The sequence below is a fragment of the Chiroxiphia lanceolata genome, chromosome 3, assembly GCF_009829145.1.
Source record: "Chiroxiphia lanceolata isolate bChiLan1 chromosome 3, bChiLan1.pri, whole genome shotgun sequence".
NCBI lineage: Eukaryota > Metazoa > Chordata > Aves > Passeriformes > Pipridae > Chiroxiphia > Chiroxiphia lanceolata.
Genome location: NC_045639.1, coordinates 69,746,689 through 69,771,473, shown reverse-complemented (window position 1 = coordinate 69,771,473; position 24,785 = coordinate 69,746,689). Strand labels below are relative to the sequence as shown.

Genomic DNA, 24,785 nt, shown 5'->3' with positions numbered 1-24,785 from the left:
TTACTATTTCATAAACTTTATAGGCCAAGTTTTTGAAATGTGAAGTGACAGGCTCTCAGTGGAATTTCTGCAGAGCTACAAGGTTTTTATTGCCCTCAGGCCCCCGAGACTGTAAACTGACTATATGAATCAAGTAGCCAGAATCTCTGCCTTTTATACAGGACTGCCTTGCAAATTGGAAATACTGAAACAGCCTCTGTGACCAGCCATAGAAGAATTCCTTTACACAAGACTTAAAATGCCTCAGTGATCAGCACACAATAAGTATGCACCATTGCTAGGTTTCTGTTGCCAACAGTGGAAGTTTCTCTCTGTCATTAAAGACCCCTTAAAGTTAAGGACTAATGCTAAATATCCCCCAACTCACAGATATACTTTAGCTAGGTATTTACATAAGGAAATCATCTTATCTTCATGATTCTGGTTGTTTTCTAATTTTTCTTCTAACTTGTTCACATCCTACTTTCATCCAAGGTCCTAAAGTTACACAAAAGCAACTAAGAGTGAACTCACTAATGCCATAAAAATGAAAACAAAACAAACAAACAAACAAAAAGAATAAGCCAGTTTCCAAGCTCCATGAAGTAAAGCCTCAGTTTTTACTTTAATGAGAGTTTAATGAGTACAGTTGCACGTGTGCCATATTATATTACATATCAATCTATCGGACAGCACTGAAACTTTGCACTTCCGTTTACAAGTTACCTTTCTCAACGGCTCAAGGTCTCCCTTTGATTACTCCCAGCTCTGACACATAAGCTATCTTTTTATCATGTTTACTTCTGCTTTACTACCATCCATTTGCATTTGTAATACTATTACTACTGTAGGCATTTTGCAGATATGTCCTTGTAGCACCCAGGTAATTCCTGCGACGGTTTTCCATTGCACATGATGGAAATCAAACCAGTAAGTTAGAAACGGACATCAAAGTTTTGGGTTTTTTTCATAAAACAGTAAACCCACAGCTCTGCCTTTTTTATGCTGTTCTTAAAAGGAGTAATTGTAGGATTACAATATCAAAGAACAGTAAAAAAACAGTTAACTAGCATTTTTGGTGTTTTTATTATGGTTTCCTTTCATATATCTAATATATAGAAATAATAAATTAATTAAAACTTAAAAAAAAAAAGAGAAAACCATGACCACTTAACCCAAAAATATTGGAAGAGTTCAGTGGCAGCTGTAATACCTGGAAAAGCTTTAATATTTCCTTTTCAAGTTAGCTAAGGTTATTCCTAAGGTTGCAGAGCAGGAATCAGAGCTCATTTCCTGGTATTTAATCCTCCACTGGAATTAGTGTGCTACCTTTCAGTTATTAATCACTTTGATACTACAGCCTTTTAACTCGGAGTTTAAATTGTCAAGTCGCGCATTAATGCAATTTACTCCTACAGAAAAATCCCTGAACTTCTCTACTAATCTAAAGCAGCAGTGTTCCATTAACCAATTCCCAAATTTTATTTAAAAGTTGTCATTTTTCCACATTCAGTCTCTTCAGTTTCAGTTGGCTATAATGGAAGGTTTTAGCCTTTAGCTTTCTGATAGAAAGGGATCACCTCTAATTTGCAAGTACATTTTATTGAACTTTACAGTATGTTCACAACACTTCTGCAAACGCAGCCTGTGTTTGTGCACTAGTCACACTGCACAGTGAAAAAGGGCCTAATGGCTCTTCTGAAAGCAAAGGGTTGTATTTGGAACCCACACCTGGGCAAGAGCCTTGCTCAAACCCCAGGACTGCTCCCCTTCAACAACTGCACACCAGCCAAGCAATCCCAAACTGCAATCTGAGCTCCCCATCGCTTTCTCAACCACAGTACGTGGAAGTGCATCCACGCAATATCTACCCCATGGTGCCAGCTCTCTCTTCCCCAGGGAAGGGAAGGAACCCTTGCTTAGCCAACATATATGGACTTAATGGCTAAATGATCTCTTTGGATCTCGCCACCAGCAAGGTGTTTGGGGACAAGTGTATCGTGCTCTCTCATGGGAAACTGATGGAGACACACCTCCTACACACCTGTGTGTAGGTTGCTGGGCAGAAGCTGCCAGTTCTGCCGGCAAGGAGTGTCCCAGACACGCCATCAAGCCAAGCCTGTCCGGCTTTGGTTTCAGCGGGGTACCGGGGGCTGGGACCAGACCAGGGACCAACACACGCCCTGGGAGCTTCCCGGGCCGCTCGGGCGGGAGCATCCGGGGAGCGGCAGTCGGTAGCCAGGTGCTCCTTGCATCAAACTTGTTCACTTCCCAAGCCCCTGCGAGTTATCGAAGCAGAACGTCAAAGCACGAATGCGGTCACACAAAAGATGAAAGGCAGCGACCTGAAACACGGCGTGAAAATCCAAAGGCGACCCCAGGGCACAGCCTGCTCTCACCGCACCACCAGGGATGGAGAGTGGGAGAGGGGACAGAGCGGGACGAGGTTTAGGTTGGACATTCAGAATAATTTCTTCACAGGCAGCGTGATTAGACATTGGAATGGACTGCCCAGGGAGGTGGTGGAGTCACGGTCCCCGGAGATGTTTAAGGAAAGACTGGACATGACACTCAGTATCGTGGTCTAGTTGACAAGGTGGTGTTCGGTCATAGGTTACACTCGATGATCTCAGACGTCTTTTCCAACCTAACTGACTGTGTGATTCTGAGCAGCCGGGCACCGACCCCCGGGGCCGCAGCACCAGGGCCCGCTCCCGGCGCGGGCGGAGGACGGCCGGGCGGGCTCCGCGCTCCAGCCCCCGCGCTGCCACAAACTTTCCGGAGAGGGAGGGAGAGGAGGGGAGGGCGCCGGCGCGGGGGGGGAGAAGGGAGGAAGGAAGAGGGTACTCGGCGCGGCCCTTACCCGTCCTTGCGGCGGGCCTTGTAGACGTGCCCGTAGGTGCCTCTGCCCACCTTGCATCCCTCGTACTCGAACAGGTCCTCCACCCGCTCGCGCTCGGCCGCCAGCTTCGACTTGAACTCGTAGTCCATGTCTCGCCCATGGGCGGGGAGGAACGGGCGGGCAGGGGGACGCGGCGACCCGATCAGCACCCGCGGCTGGTGAAGCCCCCTCCCGGCGCCGCCATGTCCGAGGCTCGGCGGGGGCGGCGGGCGGGGGGGGACAGGAGGCGGTTTGTTTTTGTTTTGGTTTGGGGCTTTTCGGCGGGGGGGGGGAGGGGGCGCGCTCCGCCGCCGCCACCCGCTTCAACTGGGCTCCTCGCGGCGCGGCGCGAAGTCTGCCGGGAGTCGTAGTGCGGCTGCGAGCGCCTGCCCCGCCGCCGCGGGCGGGAATGCCGCGGCGCCAGAACTACAACTCCCGGCATGCCCCGGAAGGCATCGGGCGGGCGGCGTCGGCGCACTGCCCTCCCCGGAGACAGCGGAGCGTTTCAGCGGCCGCCGGGAACTTGCTGACTCTTCACATTGCGGTCAGAGGCGGGAGCGGCGAGCGCGGCCGTACGCGGCGCCTCTGGCTGGAAGGAAGGGACGGAGGGATGTAGGGCGGAAAGGACGGAGGACACGGACCCCATGATGTGGGGCGCTGAATAGTGCGGCAACTTGTTTATCTCGCCAGCTGCCACTCACGGCTTGGCCCCGTCCCCCTGCAGGCTGTTGCCCTCTGATTGGTCAGACCGCCCCGCCGTGCCGCGGGTGGGGCGGGGCCGATCTCGGCCCCCGGGGCTGTGGAGCGGCGGGTCCATGTTGGAAACGGAATTCTCAGGGGCGCAGTAGAGCCAGGTGCTGCTAAGTAAACCGACCGTTCATAGGAATATAGGGGGGGGATACAGCGTTTGCGCTCAGATATAGCCCAGGCGTGTTGTTGTCTTTATGATCCGATGCCACAGCAAGGCTATGCCTCTTCAGCCCCAAGCAGATTTTTAGACAAAACACGGCGTTGCTGTGAGGTTCAGATTTCATGCAAAGTATTTTGAGATCGCAGAAACATTCAAGCCTCTTAACATTATGTCTCGGCCTTTCAGGGATATTTCTGTGAAAAGCATCACTGTGCAAGCATATTTGCATTATGGAAGTGCCACACAGAGCTAAACAAATACAAAGAATCACAAAAACCCCACAGAACCGATTAGGTTGGAAAAGACCTCTGAGACTATCGAGTCCAACCTGTGACTGAACATCACCACGTGAACTAGATGATGGCACTAAGTGCCACATACAGTTGTTCCTTAAACACCTCCAGGGATGGCGACTCCACTATCTCCCCGGGCAGCCTATTCCAACGTCTGATCACACTTTCTGTGAACAAATTCTTCCTAATGTCCAACCTAAACCTACTCTGGCACAGCTTAAGACTGTGCAGTCTTGTCCTATCACTAGTTACCTGGGAGAAGTAGTCGACCCTCTGCTAGGTACAACCTCCTTCCAGATAGTTGTTGAGAGTGATAAGGTCACCCCTGAGGTGACCTTACACAACCTGAAGGTTATATCCTGGCCTAGAAGCAAGTGACAATCCCCACCTTGTGAATTCAACATTAGAGTACAACAGTCAGCAGCAAGAGAATGAAGCAGAATTAAATTAGAGGAGGGGAGAGTACAAATGGAAGCTGTCCATATACAGGAACGGTCTTGGTTCATCACCTGCCCAGCCAGCGTTAGTTACCTCAATAGAAAGTTTTTCCACATGCCAGATGGGAGAGGTGGAGGAGCTGAGCTGATGAGAAGCTCTCATTGCTGACAAAGCCCAGGGAGATGTCAACTGCACGATCATGCTATATGATTACTGGTGCATATCTAAGTCATGAGGTCATAACCAGAAGTTTGCTTCTCAGGGAAAGGCAGGAGTGTAACCATTTTGAGGTGATTATTTCTTCCAGAAGGCAATAGATGATTCAGAATTTCCCTAGTGCCAGGTAACTAGCAACCCAAATTCTCAGAAAATTTCATCACTCCTTTACCAAAATAGTATTTTGCAGAGAACTGCAAGTGCTTTTCTCAGCAGTTGCAGATGTGGATATTTCTGAACAAGGCCTGATCATGAACTGGCAATTTTCCTAAACAGGAGGAAGAACAGCACTGATCTTTCAGTGTCAACCTTAAAGACATTTGCTAAAATTAGAACTCACCATTTAAAATTTTGCAAAGCATTCACATCTTTGGTCACCTAGAATTCAAAGCCAACACTTAAAAGAAAGCAACACAGACTGAAAAAAGCAAGCTTATAGGTGTAAAAAGTTACTCTACCCAGATATATTCAGTCAGTTTTGACATCAACAGGAATAAGGACTGCCTTGCTGTTGGTAATAATAAACTCTTCAAGTAGTTTGCATTGCCCTCTTTGACCAAAACGATAGCAATTATTGCCCATTTTCACCACTAAGGCTTTTGTTTTTACTGTTTCAATTCCACCACGTACTGACAAGACTGTCTTTATTATAATTCCTTGTAAGTTCATAGCACTAGTGAGAGAGGTCTAACAGCACCCCCCATTTTGGAAGCCCAGCTAGGCTGGCATTTGTAAGCCAAGGCAGCTTAATTTCCCCTATACCCTATACTGTACCCTAGTGTTGCAAGCAACCATTTTATCCCTTCTTCCATAAGTGACTGTGCTTTACCAGTAAATGTTTTGGCCCTTGCTGCTGCTCCAAAGGAGAAGCAGCAGTAGCAAGCAGCCATTTATGGAGCAATGACAATAAATCATCTGAGAGAAAGAAACAGAACAGTACTGTGACATTTCCATTGCTCTTCTAAGTTAGTAGAATGTTGTGATACTGCTAATGCATATTTAATAGCATTCACTTTCTAAAAAAGGTGTTTAATTAATTTTATTACTTCTGGTCAGAAGATAAATGACTGTAGCATTTTTAATATGCAATACCCTCTCATTTGTTTAATTGTGCTGATACAGAAAGTCTAAGCAAAGAAAACAGCACCAGCAAAGAAAACAGAAAATTACAGGCTTGCAGAGTGCAAGCAGGATTTTTTTCAGCCTGCCAGCCTAACTGAAGATGCCTGGTTGTCATTCATTAGAATCACCATTTCCTCCAAATCTCAAGTCACTGTGGTTAAATAGTGCCCGGATTGTTGGAGGTGAAAGGTGTTTTAAACAAGACTGAAAGTTGAGGAATTGAATATTCTCACCAGTTCTCTAAAGAGATCTCCAAGACAAATAAGACATGAACTTCTAATGTAAAAAGGAAGAATTTGGTCTGTAATACTTCAGTGTCAAGAAAGTGATACATACAGACCATTTTTCTTCTTTGTAGATTGCCTTGCACTTAAAATACATTCCTATTTTCTCTTCAACTTGCTTCATGGGCAATCTCTTACAGTTCTCTCTTCATGTATTAGTGAGACCAAAAAATAGTTGGTGGGTTTTTTTAACTCTTCTAGGCCACATCTGGAAGTAGTTCACCTTTTCTTAACTCACTCTATTTGTAAACTTTTACTTTTTAATCTAGTGGGAATTTTTTGATTCTTAGGGATCAAGGCAGCATTTTTCCAGTAGGTCTTGAGTGGAAAACGAATAAACATACACACTCAGTGTTCACTTATGTCAGTCACATTTTAAACCAACGTTGCTTCATTCAAGAGTGAAAGGATGCATGTCAGGAGTCTGAAGGATACAAGCAGAGAAAATTTAGAATGAATAGAGGTCTCACATGAACTATACTTTCATCTCTACAGAAGCAGAGAAAAACAGTTCTATTCCAAAAAATATAGAAATATACTTGGGATTTTTAAACATATTAGTGTGAGAGTGAGAAGAGCCCAGTGAAAGTGGGACAGTATGCCAGAGGATTTCTAATAGAAATAGATTAGAAAGTCTTCAACCGGCTGTAAGTTCATATGTTATCATTCCCAGTAAAACTCTGAATTTTGGAATCTTTTATGTCAATTAACTTCTAAACTCCTGTAGTAAAAGTATTAACCTTATTATATAGGCTTAAAAACACAGTACATAACTGGGGGCTTCTCTCAAGATTTTACAGTAAATCTAAGGAGCATGCTCGGAACGGAGGGAATGCTGAATGCTGCACTCATGGTATAATTATTTCACTGACTCTGTTCTGTTGGGGATTTTTTAAATTCATAATCCAAATAGTACTAAACCAGAAACCTTGTGCTGTTTTTCTTGAGTGTAATCCAAGAACCTGGTCACAGAAAAGCCTGTACTACTTTACACTGTATTTTTTTCCTGAGAAAAAGAAAACCCTCACAAAAGCTATTCCCTATCTTCTCTTTATAGACTGGCAAGAGTGAACAGTTACCTGACAAAACCAAGGTAACTCAGCATTCAGCAATTAAAAAACAGTGGGAGACAGCAAAGTAAAAGTGAAATAATTCTGTGTTGCTCAGTGTGCCATAGTTCATCATTATGCCACTATACCTCAACCTTATTGCTGATCAACTAGTGTAATCACATGTTTATCTTTCTTAGGATATCCACTTACTCCCTGTGAACTGTAATGCAAGATGCACGAGCTTATTTCATTTTGAGGAGCAGCATGCAATATTGTGGATTGGCTTCAGTTTGACAGGAAAAAAAAAAAAACAAACCAGAGGATACGATTAACTAATGCCTTTGTGTTCACATTTGAGAATCAGCATGACAGCTGGTTTAGACAGCAAGCCAGTACCTCCAAAGCAGAGACTTAGAGAAAGCCTTGAATTCCAAAAATGTTGAAGTTGCCCATAATTATGGAGAAAGCATAAACTCTTATTCTGAATATAGCAGTATAAAATTTCATCTTTTGGAGCTGCACAGTCAGTGTAACTGAGTTGCCTTGTCTTTGTTGGTATACATGATTTCAATATTCCTGCATTGTCAGCATCCTCATTCTAACACCACCATATTCCATCTGTGGTATCTCCTTGCCTGTCGTTAAAGTTTTCAGAAGTTAAATAATTCTAAACTTTGCTGTAGAATCCACTGGAAAGGACAGTAGCATGTCATAAAAAAAGGAAAGGTGTTGCTTTAATTATCTCTGAAGGATATAAAAGAGAATACAGCAAAACTGCTCTGTCTGATAGCTTTCTGCAGTTAGATTCAGTCCCACAGAAGAAGTAGAACTCTGCTAAACAGATAACCTGAACTGCATCAAGCTTTACTCTTATGTTTTCAGTTTTTTCTTGGATATAATATGTTTTACACCACTGTACTGGCTGAATCCTAAATACAAGCTACAGCTACAGAACAGCATTCTATGACAGGTCTATAGAACGTACGTAATTTATACATACAGAGCTATTATTCTTTAGTGTTGCTCCTAGCCAAACAGGTTGTGGTTACAAGTGTTTTCAACACTAAATGTTCAAAAGGATGGTAATGAATCTTCTTTGGGTAGGAGACATAGGACAAGAAATAACAAACATCAGTTTTACCAAGTGAGATGTATATATAGGAAAACCTTTGAGTGATAAAGACAATTATGTAATGAATTGTCTGAAGATACTATGCAATCGTTAGATTAAAACTAAAATCATTAGATATTTTTAAGAAAATATTAGATCAACCTCTGTCAGAAATTTTGTAGATAAGGTAGCATTAATACAATGAGAAATTAGATTTCTTGTTTTTCTTTCCGTCCTCATTTTCCCATGTCTCTTCTATTCTGTGTGATATAAGAAGAACCCTCAGTTCACGGACTGACCAGTTAAAAGAAAAAATACAAAAGATGAAAATAAACCATGAATTCTCATGACAGAAGGATTATTCCACAAGGATTCATACCTAACACTGAACTGTTCACAGTTCATAAGTGAACCAGGAAAAGGCATGAATGATGACATGACAACATTTGAGGAACGTATCTAATAATTCAGATCTAAAGCTGATTGAAAAATACTGCAAGAGGCTTCCACAACACTGTGTGAGCAGTGGTAGTTGAAAAGCAGTGTTCTAAAATGCAGCGTAATGCACATGGGGGTTAAAACATACAGACATGATGATGAACTCTAAAAGCTAGTATCAGCCAGGAAAAGCCTTAAAGTCACTGTGAGTAGTTCTCTGAACAAAGGTTCAGTGCTCAGAAGTTATTAATAGCACAAGAAAGGTAAACTTTTAAGAAAAAGATAACAAAACATAATGTAAAGCACATTTAGATTACTCTATATATAACTGTGGTGCACTACTTGTGTGTTGCTTTCCGTTCTAGTTACCCCATCTCAAAGCCATGTAGAAGGACTACAGTAATATTCAGGACTGGATGACCAAAACTCAGAAAATTGAAATGGCAAAATGAGGGGATACAAATACATTAGGAGCTTTTAAATACAAAATACTACCAATGTCTTAGCAAGTCTGCAGGACTCAGATTACTGGAAGATGGGAAGGCATACAGAAGGGATTATTGCTACCTCCTTCCCCTTTTTGGATATTTTTTTATCATGTGCTACATGGGCCTGTGGTCTCATCTACTACAGCCATTACTATAATCCTATGAGGACAGGCTAAATACATTTGTTAGCTGGGAAGATAAATGATTGGGGGGGTGATAAACAGTACAAAATAAATTTGAGAAAAAAGGCATATTTAATTACTACTATGTCATTTGCAGCTGTTGTATACAATAGTCCAGAGGAAACTTCCAGCTCAGGAATTCACTAGAACATAGTTTGTTAGAATCTGAGGAGCTGTGCTAACAAAAGAAATAAGTGATCAAAGAGCTGAATTCCTCCTGCCTGTGAATGATTTTGTAAAACTGTGGTGGAATTAGATTTAGAAAACCTAAGAACTCCTGTGCTGAGAGGCTCAATATGTTACTGAAGTTCTGGTTTTCTTATTTCCACCCTAATTTTATTATTTCCTAACTCCATCTGTGCCTCACTGGCAAAATCCTAAATTATCTAGATTCCAGAACTGTATTTACCATCAAATAGGAAATGACAGCATTGGTTGCTGGCTCACTATGCTGAAGAAGTTGAGCAATTCTGAACTTTAAAAGAAAGCCAGATGGTCTAATGAGATCAGGAACCAGGAGTTCCATTGTCCTGCATGGTTCTATTTCTTAGGGCACCAGGTTTTCTACCTGCAATGCAAGGCAGAATACTTCCCCATCCTTAGGAAAACTTTTGGATTAAAGTACTACTAAAACTATCACTTAGCTTTACTAGCTATGTCCATCAAACAGTAAAAAATTTGCTCTCAGCCAAATTTCAGTCAGCCTAAAAAAAACAACTCACCAAAATCTTTTTGTACTTCGCGCTACAATATTGCCAGTACAACTCAGAAGAAAAGAGATTATCCTGAGTCAAATTCCTATTGATATTTCCATATATAGAAAAGACTTGGGCACTGAGTTTTAAAGAAAAAATACTTTTTAAAACTTTGCCAACAGACCTCAAAAATTTTATTGTCAAATCCCTACAGTGCTTCTGGATGGGTAAAGTATCAAGGAGAAGGTGACTGAGACTTTAGCTTCACAGAAGATGCAGAAACAAGAGTAGATGCAAGGGAAGTATGGGGATGATGTTTCCACAGACAATCACTAGCTGCTCTTACTACAGAATGTGAATGCCCTTGCTGCTGATTAACTTCATACCGCTAACTTCTGTCTTATCCTCACTCCAATTTTACACATAGACACTGAGTGTCTGTAGGGGCAATCAAAATTGTTAAATCAATGCACCTAAGATGAAGTGTGTTCAATTGCCACATTAATGTTTCTTTGAAGGATAAAGTGTCCTTGATTCCCGGTAGCCTCTGATGGTGTGTTGTGTCTGGTTGGAATGGGGTTAATTTTCCTCACAGCAGCTTGTGGTGTGTTTTAGTTTTGTGACCAAAGCAATGTTGATAGCACACTCATGTTTAGCTATTGCTGAGCAGTGCTCGCGCACAGCATCAAGGCCTTTTCTGTTTCTCACTCTTCCCCCGCAGCAAGTAGGCTGACATGAGCTGACCAAAGAGATCTTGCATGCTGTGTAACATCATTCCCAGTTATGAAACTGGGGGGGGGAGGGAGTTTTTGCAAAGTTGCCATTCCTTGCAGACTGGCTGGGCTTCAATCTGTGGTGGGAGGTGGTGAGTGAGTGCCATTCCACTGCTTACTTATTTTTCTTCCTCCTTTTTTCTTTTATTGACTTATGAAACTGTCTTTATCTTGACCTATGCCACCTTCTTGCTTTTGCCCTTTTGGTTTTCTCTTCCACCCCACCTCAGGGTGAGTAAGTGAGCAACTGGGTGGGTGTTTAGTGGCTGGCCAGCATCAACCACCGTCCATAGGAAAGCTGAATGAGAAGGAAGTGGGATGCTCCTTACTAGACTAATTGCTTTGCCATGGCTCCCTTCTTCTGTGCTGCATGTGGAAACTACCAAATCCCTATGGTTAGGGACTGGGTAGAAGAAGTTACGGTTTATTTTGGTTTTCCCATCTGCTGGTGTCAGCAAGAAGGCAGTATGGATCTCAAAAGGATTAACAAACTGATAAGAGCTCCTGTTGTGTGAACCAGCTGAACAAAATATGCTGCTTCTTCCAACCTCTAATGCAGGCATAGGTAACCTATAGCTCTTAAACGACATGAAGCTCATATGTGGCTTCTGCAAGAGCTATAGCATGTGCTGGATAGCAGGCAGTGCAAGTATGGAAGTTCTGTACCTTCTGCGTGTCCAGCTCTCAGAAAGAGCAAACAAACTGAGGTCACTGAACCCAAAATTCCCCTGCCACCTTGGACCCACTCTACTCTCCAGCAGAATCCTTAACAACAGCCTATAATGCCAATTTAAAGTTTGCTCTCTCTTTAGCGTGATGAGATGTCACATGAACTTGAGCTTTCATTTCTCATCTTCCTTAATCTCAAACAGTTCTGTTTGATTCTGCACAGCTACAGTCTGATATCATGACAGCCAAACCAAAATCTTCCTCTAAATGAAGTTTCCGTACCCTTGGGTAAACCTTTGGTAAAACAGGCTCCTCCACCTATCCTGTGATTTCTGAGGAACTGTATAAATTTGAATTTTATGCATGCATGAGCTTTTCAGGACTGTCTGGAAGCAAAACACACAGAAAGGTTGGGTTGTTTGTTTGTTTGTCATCTCAGAATAAGGAGACTTAAATTTTAGGAAGTGAATTTAATATGCTCTTTAAATGGATCTTCAGTAGTAAGTTAATAGATAAATGTTTATCCCAAAATCTGTTCCAAACTTCATTTTTAGCATTGGAAGAAATACATCATATGTGTTTCAGTTCTTGTGTCTATGAAGTAGGAACAGTCATATTTAGACATCATTAATCAGACTCTTCAAATCTAATTGGTAACTATGAATATTAATTATTACTTTATTGTTATTTTTACTTCATTATTACAAAATGATAGTTGCCAGTGCAAACAAAATTTTTTTCATATAACCTATCGAGTCCATCACTTGCAATGGGTTCTTTGGCATAAGACAAAAGCCAGGAGCTGTAACTTTAGCATGCTTGTTACAGAAGCAAGCATGCTTGAAATAGAAATAATTGTGCTATCAGTGGTAACAGAAACAATAGCAGTAGACTGGCATCAGATTACCAATTTGTTCTCAGTGGTGAATTCCTGAACACTATGTGGTGAACTGGATGCTTAAGGAAAAGAAGACAAACTAAGATAATTTGTTGAAATGGTGACCATTGTGCTGGTTATGCTAAGAATCTATTCTAAATGCCAAGCTCACTTCAGTCTGCTTAATTTTGATGAGTTGCTTTTGATTCTAATCATTCCCAGGTAGAGATCTAGTTGTTCTCTTAAGAAGTGTCTGAAATGAAGCCCTAACTTCTTTGGATCCGTGTCCCATTCTTCATTCTGTTCTGATGTCCACACCTCAGATTCCCTGCCCATCATTAATCTTCCCTTCCCCCAGTGTCCACAGCTCCCTCCTCCTGCCTCCCAGCTACCAGCTGGATGAGAACCAAGGGGACGTGGCTGCTTTTCAGCTGGGCATGTGCTGGCTGCCAGCAAACTCAACATAATAAACAACCTTTGAGCTCAGGCAGCAGCCTTTCACTCACAGTAATAATTTCAAGGAAGTAGTCTTCCTTCACTGAGCTGTTATGTTTCTTAAAACTTGGAGGAATTTCATAGCCTGAAGTTTTCTATTTCTGAGCCAAATGTAACTGAAATGATGGATTGAAAAGTTATTAGGTTGAGTCTGACAAGATGGGTAGGCAAACAGTATATCACCTAAGCCCTGTTTCCTGAGGCTTACAATCACAGAGAAATACCCTTTGACAATGTAATAGATACAGTTCCCAGTAGTTTATAAATAAAGTTTAAGGATGGAAGGTCTGGGCAATACGCAAAATATTGGTCTAGGGTGTTTCCATACCATTTACAACATTCAAGGGCAATCTCCAGAGTCACTTAGTGGTATCAGAGCAGAAAAACTACAGTGGTTTTGATTTATTTAGATTCATACAGAAATTAGTAGAGACTGGGATCACATTTCAGGAGCTAGGACATGTCTTTTTTAACTGTCTCTGCTTCAGCAGTTAGGCATCATTTCCCAAACAAATATAATTGTAGTTCCTTGTCAGAATATTAATAGGTCCATTCTATACAACCCTACTGAATGCAATATTTTCACTGCCTTTAGGACTTCCTGCATATGAAAGATCTTCTACATAAACATCCACAAATGAGAATCATATGCAATGTATGTATGACTGTATATTCTGCTTTTATTAAGTGCATTCTTTTTTCACGTTTCCAATATCCTAGATTGTATCTTACCGAAATTCAGATACCAAAAGAACTGGTTTTGGCATAGTGAAGGTAACATGATACCTGTTCTGAAGTCTGATAAAATTGCGTGCTTTATTTTGTGTGTAATTTCTTTTCCTTGATAACACTTGAGTATTGATACCACATGTCGTCCTTAGCCCTTCAAAAACACATAAAAAATGAGGGGGGAAAAAAGGGGGAAAAAAAAAAAAGCTGAACACAAATTCACCCTGATATGACTTTGGTGGAAGGAAGACAAAGACGTGCTGAACTCAGTGTCATTACTGATGAATTTATTTATGACTGTCAATAATTCAAATTGCATTAAAAGTATGTCAGCTCCCTGAAATGGTAGGAAAATCCACCTAGTGTCAAAAATATGTTTAAGAGGAATTTAAGGTCTGAAAGCAATCTGGTGGCCATACCAATTCTGGATAAACTGAAAATAGAAGATCAAATTTGGTAAATTACTGATGAGGAAGCAATATGCAGTGACTGTAGCTCATATTGGTCAGGCATCAGGGCACGTAATACGTGTTCACAGGGAAAGGAGGTAATAGAGAAGGTCTGCACATCTATATGAGAAACAATATTGGAAATAAAGACAAAATATGGAAGAAAGCCCCAGAATATGGGGAATTTGATTTCCCAGCTCAAATTGATCATGTATCAAAAGCAAATTTAAGTGCTGTGCCCTGACCACTGCAGAGCTTTTAGGAGGCAAATCATGTAAAATCCCCTTCAGGAGCTCTTTCCTGCATACAGAAGCTATATGGACTTATTTCACGCACTATTAACCAAACAAGTTCAATTTTTGTGTGTGCTTTCTCTTACATTGACTTAGAGCTATTTTTATCTGTTTGGTTCATGACTGTACATTTAGACAATAAGCACAAATAAAGTTTGCAAACAGTTGCTCCATCCAGAGTTGTTACTCCTCCCTAGCCCTTTATCACTGATTGTTTGCACACATTTCGCCCACAGTTCTGCCAGCCCAAATGGGCCCCTCCATGCCAAGGAAACTGGTGAACAACCTCCAGCGAAGTGTCCAAGGAGATGAGCCATGGAGCACCTACACAGCAGGTGTGGGTGCAGTAACCTGCTGCTGGATGGTGACAAGCAATGAGACACTGTATCTTCATCAGTTCCAGCTATGTCAGGAAGGAAACATAATCTGCTGCCCTGCTGATAATGCTAAGTGGGTAACCCCCCTGTGTAAACATATTTATAGCACTCTAAAGGATGTTTTCCCACCAACGTGATATTCCTATAAATTTATCTCTAATACCATTTTATCTAATACCAATTTTATCTTAATCTACAGCATGAAGTAGTGTTGCATCCTGAGCCAATATATAAGCATTAAACATGAGTATCTTATCTCTATTTATAATCTCACAAAGCTGTTTTAATTTAATCTTATCTAATTACACTGCAATGTAAAATAGTGCAATTTTTAAGTAGTTTTAGGAGGCCTTTATTAGCCAAATGATGCAAAAGGAATAACAAAAAAACTACTGAGCAGGGCCAAATGAAGCTGTAACATAGCTGAGAGGGTTGGGCTGCAGGTTACGTTATTCCCATGCCATGTGACATGGAATGAGCAACTCTGAGGTGTGCTGGTAGTCCCCACTGTAGCCAGGTCTCTTGAATGCCCTTTTGTCGTATTTGAAAGGATATAACTTCAAACCAAGTAAAACAGCAGAATAGATAGATAACTTCTGATATTAAAATCCTTCAGTCACTGTATTTATTACAAAATACGCAATATATTTTTAAATTATACCCCTTATTTTAAAAATATTTTTCTTGAGAAACCCTGCCAGAAGTCATCATTACTATATGCAAATATATATTTAGTGCATAAATACGTAACACACAAAATTATTATACTTTTCTGATCATAAGATTGCATTAACACAGCTAAGGCTGCTTACCTGCTTTGATGCTTCTGCCTGTACATTGGCTTTGGGCATGTAACTTTCAGGTGCAGTTTAGCACTATGCCTTCTGCATGTTCACATACCATCATAAAGGTGTGCTCTTCCCTTTCCTTTCACATGTCTCAGTAAGTCCTCAGAACTTACTGCCCTGCTGAATGAAGTGAGTTGTAAAGCTGTGTACAAGCAAAACAGACCTGGAGAACCAATACTTGCAGGCAAGTAATGCACCTCTGAGCACTTACCAGTGCCTGTGGCCCCGTGGTGGGCAAGTCAGCCACCTAAATTCCTAACAGAGTTAAGAACTGAATGACAGTCTTCTCAAAGGCAGCAGTCAGAGAGACTTCAGAAGTGGTTCAATACTTGGTCAAAGCTCCACCTAGGCACTCCACATGTCTTAGGAATGCAAATATTTTGCAGCACTCTGATCCTGGTAGGAGGTTCCTTCTTTGTAATCTTAAAACTAATCCAAATCCAATAATTTTATACTGTAGGATAATTTCTGCATTAAAATAGCAAACTCATATATTTTTCTTAGCCAGCAGATTTGAAGCTGAAGTAATTCTGAAATCTCCACTGTAACTTATATATATATTTTATATATATATATATATAAAAGAAATGGCCTGCTAATATAAAAAATAGCAAGACTGGGATACAGAGGCAAGAAGATTCATTCCTTAATTTAAGTTATATACAGCATTAAAAAAATTTTAGATGAGACTTAAGAAAGATGGTACATTAAGACATTAATCCATCTACTATTTCTAGCCAAGATTTAGTTTCCTGCAATATTTTGACAGACAAGTACCAAAAAAAGCTGTCAGGAGCTGATATCCTGATAATGATGGTATATTGTATAAGGGCATCTCATATTAGGGGCAAATTCTGGGACTGCACGCTGACAGCCATAATAATTACTTAATCCTGCTGGAGTTAATGGGATTATGGCTACCCTTCCTTCTTCTTCCATTAGAATAACCTTGTATAAGAGACAGTTTGATGGAAGATGTACATGTTTCCCAGCTCAGGAGTCAGAAACCCGTGAAGACCCTGAAAACAAACTACCTCTTAAGCAAAAAAACTAGCACTTCCTATTAAAAGTCAAGACACAAAGCAAACTTGATGTACACCCTGTCTCAGAAAAGATTTGATAAAACATGGCTCCATACCTCTCAGCAGGTCACAACAACCGGACCCTTCGGTACTCTGGGTGGATAAACTGCAGTAGGTCCCATTGTCCCTGCACTCTCTTGCATAGTAGAGGCCACCTTGCACCATCACCGTTGTTGATAGAAAATAAGGGAGTGGTATATCCCTTTTTTTCCAAAACATATGATCTCAGCTCCTGGCACAGAGCATTTCACTTGTTCCTCACTGCCCTGAGTTCAAGTAGATAAACATGTGGCTGTGCTGTACCAGGGACTGCAGACCCTGCACTTTCACATTATCCCAATGAGATGCCTATCCACTACTGCTACTGCATTTATGCAGAAAATGTGGGAACCCTCAGCAGCTGGTCCAAGGTGTGTCCCCCCCAGACTTGTACTAGTTTGCATGAAGTCTCACATACTGTGTTAAATCAGTACAGGGAGCAACATGCCCCAGAAGAGCTAAACAAACCCAATGCTGAGACCGCCAAATTTATGAACAGGCTTTGCCATTCCTTGAAAGAAGTCATGTTGGAGGCAGGGTTTGACAGGAATATAGTTTGTTGTTTAACTGATAGACTTAAGGTTTGCATGAGAGCCGGTTGTGACTTGGAGAAATTTAGCATGAAATACAGAGAATAAGGGGTTACTCATCCCTATTGCTTTTGAACCAATGTAGCACCTGAGCTGTGTGTTGGCATTTTCTCAAAATGGTGTCAACCTTTGTATAGTCCCCCTCTTATCAGTTGCCATTACATGGCAAAATTAACCACTTTAGTCTTGTACTAACAATGCTACTTTTGTATTATGTTTATTGCATTATCTTATATATTGTTCATAGTCATGCATACTCTTGCTTTTTTTTAATACTGATGTTTTCCATGAAATGCACTTGTGTCATTTTAAAAAATCAATAACCGTATTATCTTCAGATTGCCTCATGTATTGTGGCACTGTAAGAAATGAGGTGTTGGAAATAAAATGTTAAGCCACCCAAAGCCACCGCAGTTAATCATATTTAACATCTGACTAAACTAGGCTCACTCAGAGCTTTTGGTAGAGTCCTGCTTAAGCCATTCTGTTGTATTATGTGAGAGGCCATTAATAGCTGCATTTTCTATTAAAACTGGATGTAGTTCTAAGAAGCCAAAGGCTCTGTTGAAGTTTAGGAATATTTTGTATCTTTCATTTCTCTGATACAAAAGGTCTTGGAATGGCTTACCATTTGTTTTTCTGTGACCTACAGATAGACTACTGATCATAAATCTATTTGCTTTTAATTAGTATATTATCATGAAAAGCATATGAGAGGAGACTGGAGAGAGTACATCCCGCTGGTCAACCTCCCTAGTGCTGAGTTGCTTTTTATTTACTCTCTTGAACCTGTAATGAAAATGCACGTACTCTACTGCAATTAAAGTGTTAACTTTCGTCATCACTATTCTTATTTCCGCCACAAAACTGATGTGAAAACTCAGCTTTTGTGTTGCCTGAATAACATAATTCCCCCAAACAACTCATACTTCAAGTGGAACAAAAACCCCAACTCTGAAGAGCAAGAAGAGAGCAGAGTATTAAGGCAGGGTAGGCACCAGTGTGGAGAGCCAGGTTTTTTATGAAACAGTGGGATTAGAGACAGATTTCCAAAGAGTCAAGTACATCAATGAAAGGGGACAGAAGCTTAAGGATGTCCTACTGCATATTACTTTAAAAGGTATGCTTTTTCCTTTGTGGCAATGCTTGAACTTGACTTTTTTCCTCTTGAAAGGAACAGCCTTTTCTTTTCTTCTATGGCTTAGCATAAGAAAGGAACAGGCTTTTAATGGTAGCTTGCTTTTCTTCAGCTTTCAGGCAAGGGAAAAATTCTGATTTCCTCAAAATACATATTTTGCCCGTAGAAAAACGGCCTTTTTATCTTCCTGGATTCTTTTTGATCCCTCCACACAATTTTCTTAGGTTCTCATACTTTTCTTCACTCCATGAAGATATGCCCTTGGGTCATCCCAGTACATATGGTTGGGAACCTGCAAGTGTGTATACCTGGGCCTTTGTCACTGCTGGGGACATTACAATGGTCCTAACCACTGCTTCCTGTACTAAGTTTGACACTGACTACACTGTTCCAGTCCTCGTACTTTAAGATCCCCTACATCAATTCCCTCTTTCATAGGACTCACAGGCAATCCCCAGCAATTTAGTGTCCCTGCAGCAATGCCTTTACCCAGGGCAAGCTGTTTGGAAGGGGACAGAAATTCCTGCAGTCTCGGGAATTTCCAAAGTCCTTCTCTTTCCTGTTACCAAGCAAATCTAACAATCTCTTCTTTGAGGGAAGGTCCTAGAAAACTGCAGCCTCTATAATTGCTGAAGGACTGATGCAGATTAAGGGGGAAAATGGGTTAAAGAAGAGAAAATACACTTCCAGAGCTTCTTTATTGCACAGAGAATGCTGACCAGGAGCATATACGGTAGATGGAGAAATATCCTGGGGAGATCACAGGAAAAATCGTGTTGCAGAAAAACATCATGCTTCAGTAAAAACAGAAAGGCAGATAGGTGCATCTGTTATCAATCAGCCCTTTAGACAACAAATTAAGGAGTCATGGAGCAAAAGAAAAAAGCCTTCCCTCAGGTTCAAATTCCTTCTTGGAATTTCTCAAATGTCCATGACTGCAGAGCTATAATTCCCGGTCCTCCCTGAGAACAGTAGCTATTGCCACTTTCCTTACCAGCCTGACTACCCAGCCAGGGAAACCAGCAAAACTTTGACTACCTGTACAGAAACCATACTGGCTCGCTGGGAAAAGACACAGTTGCCCTAGCAGGACATTAACAGGTTTAGCCCATTAATCTAACAAGCCAAACAGTGTTGAGAAATTCCTGATCACTACATACTCACTCACTGTTTTTTGTTTATTTGCTTTCAATAAGGATATTAAAATTACAAAATTAACTTCCTGTGAAGTTGTCTATAGTACCAATTTGGCTTTTCTCCCTGAGAATGGAAAATTGCAGAGTACGTTACCAGTGTGCTGAGTGTTCATATACTAATGTTAACAACAATCATACCCCAGCAATTTCCTTAGCATAAGAATAGGTTTGCTTTGTAATGAGAACGCTGACTAAATAGCAGAAGTTTCTGTAAAAACACTTGCATTTAAAGCTTGACCACATGTCCCTGTACAACACAAGCTTGACCACGTGTCCTTGTACAACATCCTTGTCCTCAGGGTTCTCAGTTGTGACTCCCAGCTCCCTCCTCATAACTAGCTGCCCTGATAGCCATGCACCTCATCTCTAACTCCAGACAGTCTCACCTACCTCACCCTTTACTTGTCTTTCCTAACTGAGTGCAGGCAAGGTGGTTCCTGCCATTCACCCTCTGGCAATGTGCTCCCTGGCAGTTCTCAAAAGGAGAGGGGGCCCTGAAGTGATGAATTTCTGGGAGCAGGGAAAGAGCATGAGGGAACCTCGGAGAGATTGTTCTGGCCATGTAGTGATGCATACACATTAGTATTTTGATTTTGATCTTATGTTCTGCAGGTCCATTCCTAGCGGTGTGCACTGCAATCACGTTTGTGGCAGCAAGAGGAGGAGCATCCAGAAGTACCTTGCATCCGGTGTTGTATGTTCTCTTTGCTTCCAAAGTGTGTTCTTATGCTCCTGGATACTTCCAAACCCTCCTCCAGCCTCTGGACTTTAACCTCAAACCAAGGAGAATTCAGTAATGAATGTAGTTAGTTTGAAACCGATTACTGTTTCCAAGGTCAATAATGGAAAAACAGCCCTCCTGAGAACACAACTCTGCCAGGATCTTACCTTTCCCTTAACCAAACAGTGCCACAGAAATTAATCAGATGTTTGCCTACTCAACCTACCAATCTACTGCCATGCTTTCTCTATTGCTTAAAGCAGGCCTCACAAAACCTGAACTAAAAGTATGCAGCAGTTACAACAACCTTATTTCACTCAGACCAGGCTTAATAGGATGTGTTGCTTCTGAATTTTAAGTAAATGATTCAAATTTACCTTGCATTTGCTGAAACAAAGGTTGAATCTCTTCTTTTTGGTTTCGGCATTTGGGAAGCGAAGGCCAAGTTTCACTATCCGTGCTTCAATAAAAAACAAAGAAAAACGTTTCCTGTGAGTACTGCATATCTTCCTTGATCAGTCACGGTTTACATCATGGACAAATATGCCCATTTGTATTCAGAAGATGCAGACTCAGTATGCATCCAAGCTATTTCCCTACCACAACCTCATCATCCCCCGCTTCAGATTCCTCTGTTCCCCAGGCACCACCCTGATTCATAATCTCAAGAAAGTAGGAGATGCTTGATGATCTTGCAGACCTGTACAACAACTGTTTTCACTGTGGGTTTTCCAGCCCAATTGATTGCCCAGTGTCTGGTAAGCATGCTAGCTAACTTCTAGAGCATGAATGCTATTTGCTTATCTGTCATCAGAGTGGCTCTCCCTTGGGTGTCTCCTTGATGAAGGCCAGGGCCAGCACCTCTTCAGCCTGCAATTTCATTTATGTGGCTTTCTTCACTCTGAATTTCTTCATCCAATGCTAGTCACATAAAACCTGCAACACAGTTTCACCTCCTGGTGCATTTTTTTTCAGGCACAGAAACATTATTCCATAGTGTGAAGTTATTTTTCCTGGTCCACAAAATTGAATCATTCTTGTCCTATCATGAGTAACAATTTTAGAAGGACTCGCTTAAGTTCCACATTTATGAAAGATATGCAAACCAGAAATGCGAGGTACCATTATTATTTTTTACAGATCTTGTGCTGATAGCAGAAAGTTGCAAAGTATGGATTTTTGTTAAATAGAAAAATAAAATTAAAAATGTATTTTAGAAAACACTATGCAATGGAGAATCGTGCAAAACTGATTCTAATGTCTTGACCCTGGAAAAATTCTGCACAGAGAAGCGCAGCGCAAGTTAGCACAGGGTGACATCACATTTTGGGGTTGCTCCACCCAGTACAATCACACTTGGTGAAGCTGAGTTGTATCAGTCTGAGCAGCTCTGTGTGAGTGTACTCTGGTGTTGCACTGTCAGCTGTTGCAGGCTGGCATCATACTTTCTCATGGAGTCACATCTATAAACCTTGGGGTTTTCAGTTATGAGTTCTGCTTTGACTCCAATAGAGAACTAGCTCAGATGGAGACATCAGCACTGCAAACATCTGAAGTTAGATAATGCAAATTTCAGTGCTGAATGCTGTAAAGATGGAAGAAAAATGCTCTTAGGTGATGTTCAGCAAGGGTTTTTCTTACCATTCTTCAAAAAATTTCTAGGAAGCTTATTAATATTTTCTCTCCAGTAGAGATGCATTAGTCTTTCAATCCCTGAAACAGAAAGGCATGCTTTTATGCAGCCATTTTCATGCAGCCTATGTGCAAAATTCTTAGCAGTTTAAATAAATTATATTACTAAAATAAATTATTGCAAAATTTTTGCTATTGCTGCATAGGCAGTTGAGTTCTCTGCTCACTTTTCCCAGACTGGACATATAGTTTCACTGCCACACTTACTCTTCCAGTAGAACAAGTAGATCCTTTGGTGTACCTAGAAAATTTAATGAATCCTTGTCTAAAATAAGTTGGGTGATTCATGCCCTAAACCTACCTGTTATTCTGCATTGTCCACCAAGGGAAGCCCTGGGTGACACATCTTAGTTATCAACATCTTCATTACATATGTAAAAGTGAAATGAGATTAATTTTTCTGGTAGTGCCTGCAATTGCTTCAGACATTTCAAAGAGGGTGGGATCAGACTATACATCAGGAAGAAATTCTTTGTTGTGAGGGTAGTGAGACACTGGAACAGGTTGCGCAGGGAAGTGGATGCCCCTGGAAGTGTTCAAGGCCAAGTTGGATGGGGCTTTGAGCAATCTGGTCCAGTGGAAGGTGTCCACGGCAGGGGGTTTGGAACTAGATGATCCTTAAGGTCCCTTCCTTAATTCTATGATCCTATGATTCTGTGTTATATGTTGCAAATACTAAGTTAAAAAAAAATCAAATTATTATGATTAAACTGAGCTTATTGCTTAAGATGTCTTTTCATAATCAGGCAGCATATATTCTGTAATTGCACACAGAATGAAATCACTAGTAAGAGATACTCTGTTGGCCAAATGACAAAAAGGCTCCTGTGCTTGCAGTTAGCTGTAAGTGTATAAAAGCTCAGTGCATGTCTTCCACCACAGGTGGCCTGGCTGTTGCACAGACTCAAAGCTGCAATCAAAGACAGTTGTGCAATTTAGACCTTTTTGAAAACAGAGAGGGAGGGGTAGTATTAAACTACCCCATATTTGTGAAAAGGGAACCAAGTAGATTCTGGTCTAATGAAAAAAACATATTAAAAAAAACCAAAACCAAAACCAAAACCAAACCTACAGTTATGAGAAACTGATACTGCCAGTACCTTGTTGGAGTTTCAACAACTCTGTGTGAAAGCTTTACCTTCCAGTCTCCAAAACAGCCAGATCACTTTTTTTATCATCCAAAAATACGCTCTCTGTAGCAATTTATCTTAAAGCAACTTTAAGAAATTAGTCACAACCTCTGCTTAAAGGTTTTACTTTTGAAATGCTGACACCAGCTTAGCTCTAGCATTGTCTAGAGGGAACACTGCTACAGAGAGACTTAAATGACGCTGTCACGTAGCGTAGAATAAATTATTTCAATTGTAAACCAGCTAATTATACATTAAATCTGGTACCTACTCCTCTTTTTTATAAGAAAGCTTTCTGCTTGCTCTGGATGTAATATAGCAGTGTGTCTAAAGCCACATAAAGAGCCATTTTGGTTTTGTCATATCAGTATTGTTCAGTGTCTCAATTTAAGATTTGTATTTCTGTTCATGTGATAGCCTCATGTTTTCTTTTCACTTCATTTTCAGAGGTTTGAAATTTTGAATGTACACATTGACAAATACCCCAGAGGTCAAATCCCAATTTATTAATGTCTGAAATCTCATTATGTTTGAATAAATCTCATTAGTTTATGACCTAAATGGTGATTTTTTTTTTATGCTTAGGCTTATTAAAATTGATAATAATATAACCAATGTAAATCTCTTCTTTATATAAATGAGCAATTAGAAACAATGTAAGCAATTACAATTTATATAAATATTTTTTCATTACTTTTCAGATAAATATGATGAAATTTTCCCTGTGGAAGGCTCATTATAAATCCATCACAATCAGATGTCTCTGCAGAGACGACCAGCATAAAGAGACAGCCTGGCTTTCCTCAATCAAGTCAAAAAGGAATAAATATGCTTCACCTCTGAGACACTCTAAATGAATACAAAAATAACATAATTTTAAACTGAACTCTGGATATACCTATGTACTCTTGAGAGAAATACGGGTTTCAGTGTTGTCTCCCTGAGAATTCTTTTAGCTTTGACTACACGCCTTGTAAATAGGTTCACATAAAAAACGATGCATCTTTGCTTACTCTGTGTAAACAAAACTAGTCCATGTGGTTGACAACAGTTTTGCTTATATGTGTGTAAGATTTCTATTGACAGCTTTGTTTCCAAGTGCCACAGAAAGACTGGGAAAGCTGTCCATTTTTCTTGTTTAGTAAGGCAATCTTAGAGACTTTTAGGATCAGAAATAGTTTTCTTGCTTTGTATTGGTGAGTGTAAATCAATATTGATACAAAATACAACTACTGCCATAGTGAAAAGTAAGGAAAGTGTAAGCAAGCCTTTTCATTTTCAGGAACACAACCACAAAACATCTCAAGCAGCAGTTTCCATGTACACAACCACAAAACATCTCAAGCAGCAGTTTCCATGTACTTTTTAGTTATCCAAACTGACACCAGTTTTTAGAACACTGAAAAAATAACATCAATAAGAAAAAAAGCAGGATTACCCAACTGTCTTTCTTTAGTCCCTCTTCAAAGATCAACTGTAACTAGTTTAGATTAGGTTGAATAATATCGTATATTTAGTAAATTAGGTACACATAAATACTGAAGGTACCTACAACTGAGCTAAAGGTATTTATAAGTAATCTTCATAGATAAAGACAA

At 40.7% G+C, this 24,785-nt stretch overlaps 1 protein-coding gene and 1 long non-coding RNA gene across 4 annotated transcripts in view; one reads left to right on the top strand and one right to left on the bottom strand.

Moving 5' to 3' along the window:
* CDK19 (cyclin dependent kinase 19) overlaps positions 1-3,154 on the bottom strand; it is a 118,815-nt gene extending 115,661 nt beyond the window's left edge. The window contains exon 1 of one of the 2 annotated variants that reach the window (XM_032682370.1): positions 2,893-3,154. In XM_032682370.1, the coding sequence (XP_032538261.1) occupies positions 2,893-2,981 (89 nt within the window). In that variant the 5' untranslated portion in view covers positions 2,982-3,154. Of the gene's footprint in view, positions 1-2,842 lie in introns of both variants that reach the window. The other variant, XM_032682369.1, reaches the window with a different exon arrangement.
* A 162-nt stretch (positions 3,155-3,316) lies between these two features.
* Positions 3,317-24,505, top strand: LOC116784127. Of its 2 annotated transcripts, XR_004355965.1 has the most exons (5): positions 3,317-3,404; positions 7,181-7,216; positions 13,499-13,558; positions 14,611-18,430; positions 23,889-24,505. It is a non-coding gene; the product is annotated as an uncharacterized LOC116784127 (long non-coding RNA). The 2 variants fall into 2 exon arrangements; XR_004355966.1 differs by lacking the exon at positions 13,499-13,558.
* Positions 24,506-24,785: the final 280 nt, after the last annotated feature.